The 6862-nt window shown below is 51.7% G+C and overlaps 1 protein-coding gene across 1 annotated transcript in view; it reads right to left on the bottom strand.

Annotated features, from left to right (window-relative positions):
- Nucleotides 1–1119: 1119 nt before the first annotated feature.
- Nucleotides 1120–6862, bottom strand: part of VAV3 (vav guanine nucleotide exchange factor 3) — a 274456-nt gene continuing 268713 nt past the window's right edge. The window contains exons 26-27 of the mRNA XM_037050442.1: nt 2467–2618; nt 1120–1836 (exon numbers count right to left, since the gene is read on the bottom strand). Of these exons, the coding sequence (XP_036906337.1) occupies nt 1795–1836; nt 2467–2618 (194 nt within the window). The 3' untranslated portion in view covers nt 1120–1794. The remainder of the gene's footprint in view (nt 1837–2466; nt 2619–6862) is intronic.

The following is a 6862-nucleotide window of genomic DNA, read 5'->3' as shown; positions in this document are numbered from 1 at the left end:
CCCACCCAGGTCCATGAAATGCACAGGAAGACCAAACACCACGGTAGGGGAGGGAGTCTAGTGGCTAAAGAGACAGTGAAAGAAACACCACCAGCCACAACACCCTACACGGGAGTGTCTCAATTGCTCTCTCCACAAAAACAGGCGTAACAGACAGACACCCAGACACGGAGTCACAGGGAGGACTCAGAGGCAGGATCCACTGCAGGACAACTCTGCATACAGGGCGCTTTACAAATTCATCTTGGTGATCATGTACACATATACAAAAAAATTAATTGGTTTTAGCAAATAGGAATTGCTCTAAAACACAATCACAGTTTACGTAACTCTGAGGTAAAGGTCCTGGGTGGACCCTATTTGGGAAGGCTTAGCCAGCAGGGATTCCGTGGGGACGGGAGGGGCGGTGGCCACCGAACGTCCAGTTCTGGAATTCAAGTGGCCTGGGGAGTGAGCGGGGGCACCTCCCTCATTTCAGGGACGACCCAAAATCTATCTAGGTAACGCTTCTGATACTTTGTCTCGTTTCCTCCACCCGCTGCATCTTGTCAGGACGTGACTTGGGCTGTGGAAAACCCGTGTCACTGGGGAAGGGCCAAGCGGGTGCGTGAACTTGACTGACCAGACCAGGCGGTCCGTGCATCCCAGGGAGACCATGTTCTGAGTCTTCCCACGAAAAGTGAAGGTTTGGTCAAATAAATCCACTGCAAAAACCGATCTTCCCTTGGTTACTACACCCCAAAAAGGGCCGGCGGATGGGGAGACCCTCTGCGAGAAGCTGGGGGCCCCCACTGAGAAAGACCGGGACACCCGAGTGTCTCTCCGATCCCAGAAATGCGCCAAGGATCCCGCCGTGCTTCCCCCCCCACCCCCCACGGTCCTCGACAAACTGGAGCTCTTGCGAATACTGCGGGGAAACGGGAAAAGCAGCAACGGAGTCCTAGGTCTGTGCGGGCAGGTGTGGGGAGGCGTGTGTTCCCAGACGATGCTCCTGTGAAATGGCCTCACGCAAATCAGAGCCCTCAATCTGCTTCTGTGAGCGGTGTCTCCTCACTCGGGCTCCTCGCAACGACCTGTGATACTACCTGTAATACACCTGGAGATGGGTTCGCCAGGTGAGGTGCCACGTCTCCAAAAGAACCCTAGGAAGTCACGCCGGTTGTGCGGATTTCGTCTGGAGCTACTCTCTTTTATGTCCTTTTGTCCTTTTATAAGGCAGTTTGCAAAGATGGCCAGGATACCAAATGAATAATTAAATAAAAGAGTTTGCCAGGCAACGAGTCATCCCGTGAGGCTGTGTAAGATGCGTCCAGCTGACCCTTCCACTGGGCTGCACAAAGGGTGGAGCTCTCGTTTTCCTTTCCGCTGGAAAGGTGGGGGGGGAACAAAATTCAACATCTGCTGCTTTGTCCCACAGAAGGATTCTGTGACTGGCAGGTGACAAGAAAGACACGGTACACGTTTACCAGTGGCGGGCGGTCTGACCGGTCAAAGGAGAAGGAAAGGTGAGCCAAGGTGTGTGCGGGGGTCTTTGGGAAACAAGAGCTTTTGGCTTTGCCCTGGTTCCCGACAACGACCGGCTGGTCGGCTGCTTCTTGGCCAGCTCTCGCCGAGCCGTTCATCTGTCGGGACCAGCATTTTCAGACCCCACAGTAAGACTCAGGAAGGAGGACACGGAATAGCCGGAAATGCAGCTTCTGAAACACCGGTTCCATCGCAGCGCCGTGCCGCGCCAGCTTTGGCGGCTGGCCCCTTCCCTGGGTTCTGGTGGCGGGTGCCACACCGGACTGGCATCTATTCGTCCATTTCCACATACGTGGATGGGAACCAGCCCACCTGCAAGAGACAAGCAACCATCAGAGCAACATGACTTTGCATCTGGTGCCACCAGGGGGTCTATGAACAGAGCATTGTGTTTCCTTAACACCCTGGTGACTGGGGAGTTTGGTGCCCATTGCAGGTGAAGGAGGTTGATTTAACAGCTCCGAGAGCTGGAGAGAGTGACAGAGACAGAGTGAAATACGCTGAAACCAAGTTCCCACTGGCTGGCATGCCAATGAATATGTAAATGAAGTGTACCCAGGGCTCTGGAGTTCAAGGGTTCCCATATCTGCTATGAAATAGGATGGAAGGTGCAGACAGATCCGGAGCCCCAGTCCCTCCAGCGGAGCCCAGCAGCCCTTAGAGGTGTCCTGTACTCCCCAGCAAGTATGTGCGCTGAGGCCAAGGGACTCGAAAGATGCTCCTCAACCCCTGTCCCAACAAGTAGCCCCCCTCACTGGCGCTCGCCCAAGAGAACTTCATGTTCGCCACTATCGCCTTCACTCAGCGCGTTTTCCCTGAGGGACCCTGATGAGAAGGGGGCCACCAGAGCTCCGAGCGCGAGGCCTGCTGCCCAGCACCACCGTGCCAGCTGCCCAGTCCCCGGCACCCTCGGCCACAAGCACGCCGAGAGGGACGGCTCACCTTGCCATTCACTTCCCCTCTCCACCAGCCGTTCCCACTCATCTTCGTGTAGATCTTCACCACGTCCCCTTTCAGCAAGGACAGCTCACGCATGTCCCGAGCGCAGAAGTCGTAGCGTGCCACAGCAATGCCCAGCACTTTCGGACTCAGCACTGCAAAGACAGGATGGGGGCCCACTGAGTGGCAGTGTCACAAGCCACTCAGCAGGGGCGTTGGGATGGGCGTTAGCGATGCTACCGGTGTGCACAACCACGACCTCACTATGGACCGGTGACAATGGCAGGGGGGCTCGGGAGCAAGCAGCAGAGTGGCCCGTTTCAATTCAATCAGGTGGGGTCAAGTTCACTTCCTGAAGTCTAAACACCACAGTCCTGTTTCCACCTTCTTCATGACTTCAAAATGGGGATGACTGGTTTTTTTTAGAGGTTAATGTTTAAGTGACTATCGAAGGAGACAGAATCCCAAAAAAGTCGCATAAACGCCCTACTAACGGCACACCTATTTCTAACTAGAGCCGCTATGGTAAAAAGTGCTACAATTACCTTTTTATCCGTAACCTTTTTGACTGAAGATTCAAAACAACCCATGTATTTCTTTCCCTCGGAAAGTCTCCATCGGTCACTATCTAGTTCAATGGCATTTTTCCTCCCCCAGCTAGGCTTGTAAAAATATTATTATTAAAACTATTTGGGGATAAACTCAGTTACTGTTTTATATACATTCTAACTTCACTTATGTGAAGAAGCTTAAATCAGGTTTCACACAAAGATCTCACAAACACCATTCATCGGTTCTCCGCCTCCCAGAAGTACGTAATAATGAAAAATTATGCCAGGGCTCCATCTCCTATGGTTGGGTTTTTGTGTTAATGGTGGGAGCTAACGTATTCGCCGCCCTCACTGCCTTGAAAGGAGGAAAACTGCATTCAGGCTGTGCAAGTCTGTTCAGCTCTCGTGGTTCATGACACGTTCTATATTAACTTCTCTACCTGTTGTTCTCTGGGTTATAAAGTGTTTTCAATTACAGGTTCAGTGATTCCGAGAATCACTCACCTGGGACCGAAGAAACTTCGGTAGAAGAAAAAGACACAGAAAAGAAACACTCCCCTTGGTCTGCTGAACAGTCCCCAAGCTGGGGCAGCTGCAGCGATGCCCTGGGTCACCCCGGCAGAGCCTGCCCACGCAGACACAGGGATCTCCGGCCCATTAGTCACGGCTTTGCAATGACAGAAATTTTTTGTACTCTCCAGGTGTCAATCGTAAGATCAATGAAGAGCGATGCTGTAGATTTCAGAACTGTACCGGGAGTAGAAATAGGTCGTTTTATTTTTACTGTTCGGACAAAACCACTTTAATGGTTTTCTTACTGACGCTGTCCCATTGCAGGGCACACCCCCGACGTAGGCAGGTGAACATAAAAATAGCCCTGTGGTGGCAAAAGCTACTTATCAACTAAACTGCGGGGCCTTGTCCGGTCTCTGAGGTTCCCGGGGCCACATTTTTCTCGCCTACACAATGAAAGGTCTGTGTGATTTCTGTGTGACACAACTCGGTGACTTCTAAGGTCCTTCTGCTTCTAGATTATTCCAAGAGTCCATTGGGACTTCGAGGTTCATTTTTTAAAATCTATAAGGAAACATACTTTAGCCATAATATACTCTCCTACGTGTCACCTGAACCACCACCAAATTCTCCAGCTAATGGCAGAAATCAAGACCAAAATGCCTGTGCAAAAAGCGGAGGGCCCAGTTGTCCCCGAAGCAATCAGTACTGAATTCTACTTGTGTTTGCAGACCAAGTTGGGGTCCGGGTTCTAATTATTTTCTCGGTGGACATACCTAGACACTGGCTGTTCTCAACCAAAATGTCTGATCCTGAAGGAAAGTAATGGTCTTACGGGGTCTCTCACGCCCTCCCCTCTCTGCTCAGGCCCCTTCCCTTCCCCGCCTCCCCCACAGATGGAATAGAAACCGTCTCGCTGGAAGATGTTACGGAAGCACACACAGAAACCAGAGCAGTGAAATGTCATGACGAACGGTGACTCTGTGACAGAGGGGACGAGGGTACACAGTGCGAATGTGACTCTAGGGACCGTTTGTGAGATGTATCTACATGAGAAGCCATACAGAGAAGGCCGGACTTTTTTTTTCAGACAGAAGCAAGTTAAAAAGACACACGAAAGCAGCAGCGAAGCAGTACCTGACCAGAAAGGAGTGGAGGAGGGAGGGACAAAGCTGTACTCTGGAGGGGCGACAAGAGAAAACCCACAGAACAAAGAAGGGGCTTCGGGAAAGAGAGAGAGAGAGAGAAACAACATTTAGGCATCGGCAGAAAAACATCTCAACGCAGCTATTCCGTTGCCTATAATCAGAAGAAAATTGTCACATCAAAGTTGGGACGTCGAGCCTCGCTTCCATTCGCTTTGCTCCTTATCACCGTTTCTAAACGAAGAGCAAGCAGAATTTCACATTCTGAGTGACGTTCGTGCCGCAGTTCAGGGCTGTCTCTCTCTTGGCAGGTGAAGACAGCATCTCCCTGCACGTGGCCACCTCCAACACCTCCATCCAAGGATGGCGGTCTCCGGGAGGCGGCGCGCAGTCCCCGCCGTGTTACATCAGTGCAAAGGGGGAGCGGTACTCTCTCCATGCTAAACTTGCTTCACCTCAAAACTGATATGAAGTAAGACAAGAGCCTGCAGGGCGGTGCCAATGAAACACGTGTGGCCCGTGGCGAATTCAAGAAAATCATGCATCCGTACAGATCCGGTAGGATACACCCCCACCCCAGCCTTGCACGGGCAGGCTAGCTGACTTCCAGAAACAAAACACCAACCACTCTGAGTCTCACCATGTCTGGAAGAGAAAGTAAGCCTGTCCCCCAAAATGGTAGGGCTGTAGAGAAAAGTTAAATGCACTTAGATGCTTGAAAGCTTTTCACTCTACATTTCAGAAGAGCTAGCATTTATCAGATGGCTCAGAAGTGTCAAACAGTGCGCTCAGTGTCTCATGCTCAGCGTTTCATTGATTGGTCACAACAGCTCAAAGAGGAAGGCACTCACATTGTTCTGCCTTCACGTCTGAGAGAGTCATGCCCAGGCGGTGTGATGCCGGAGCCTGGTGTCTCCAAGGCTCTGCACCCCCCGCTTGGCTTCCGGTGCCTCCAGTGGCGGTTACAGAGGTCTACCCGCTGATACCACGGTGCCAGTGCAGTGGGAAGTGAGGTGTGGTTATAAACTTTCCCCCAATTCATTTTCCCCTTCAACCATGTGGAAGATTATTTGGCTGGGCTCTGTTCACCCAGAAGCAAGGCCAAGTGCTTGCCATTGGTCTGGAAGCGAAAGTGTCAAAGGCAGCCTCTGGTACCTTTCCTGCAGGGCAATGGGCACACACCTTTGCCCTGCCCCACCCCCCTTGTTCTTTACTCTCTCCCACTGTCTAGAATGTGAAAGCTACCATCTTGGTCCGTAAGGAGGAAGGCTTCGCTGCAAGGATGGGTAGGTGTGAGCTTGGGTGAGCCTGGGTCACTGAAGACTTTAGGGGACCTGCTGTTCCCCACAGCCCTGGTCTGACTTCGGAAAGACTCTCAAAGACTTTCACCGGAAGGAGGCATAAATGTCTCTCTTGTTTAAGCCAATTGCGTGGAGGGGTTTCTGGTCCTTGTGCCCAGACCTGATCGACACCATAACCAAAAGCCTTCTATGACCAAAAATGCAGGGAAGGTGAGGAAACTGGGACAAAGTCCACAGATCTAATCTAGTCTGTGTCTTTTTAGGTGACTGCTTGACTTGAGAGCCACCAAATTCTTCCCACGTCAGCATGCCTGTCAGCGGGAGGTACTCAAGACACTTCAGAATGGCAGGAGCTCATTCAAGGGACTCCCAGAGACCACCCAAACCCACTGGCCGAGAGATGGTGGTGGGGGGTGGTTCCCTCATCCTTGGACATGGACCTTGGAGCCCTAGGGTGGCCCTGACACAGCCATGACACCCCTCCCAGGAAGCCTCGCGCAATTCCTCTAACTGCAGTGTGACCTCCCAGCTGGCCTCCTAGCCTTCGACCTTCTTCTGTCCTATGCTAAATGCTGCTTCTCAACTGCTCACGGTAAACACAGAGTCATCATTCCTTTTCCTAAATGATGAAATCCAAACTTTTCACCTGAATTCCGTGACAAGTCACAGTCTGGCCGTGTCCTGCTTTTCTAACCAAATCTCTTGTCACGGTCCCATACAAATTCTTTTCATCCAGACCAGTTACCTAAGCTCCCCCCACCCCCAGCTGCCCAAGGCCCTTAGCTTCATTTTCAACTTAAAACTTCTGCTCCTTCTGGAAGGTTGCTCCTTCGCCTTTCCTCTCCTAACCTGAAGCTCCTCGTCTCCAACACTCAGCTTGGGTCCCTTC

The sequence above is a fragment of the Sturnira hondurensis genome, unplaced genomic scaffold (genome assembly GCF_014824575.4).
Source record: "Sturnira hondurensis isolate 20B ecotype Veracruz unplaced genomic scaffold, ASM1482457v3 Scaffold0006799, whole genome shotgun sequence".
Taxonomy (NCBI): domain Eukaryota; kingdom Metazoa; phylum Chordata; class Mammalia; order Chiroptera; family Phyllostomidae; genus Sturnira; species Sturnira hondurensis.
Note: the sequence above shows the minus strand (reverse complement) of the source record. Positions and strands in the feature narration are given on the sequence as shown.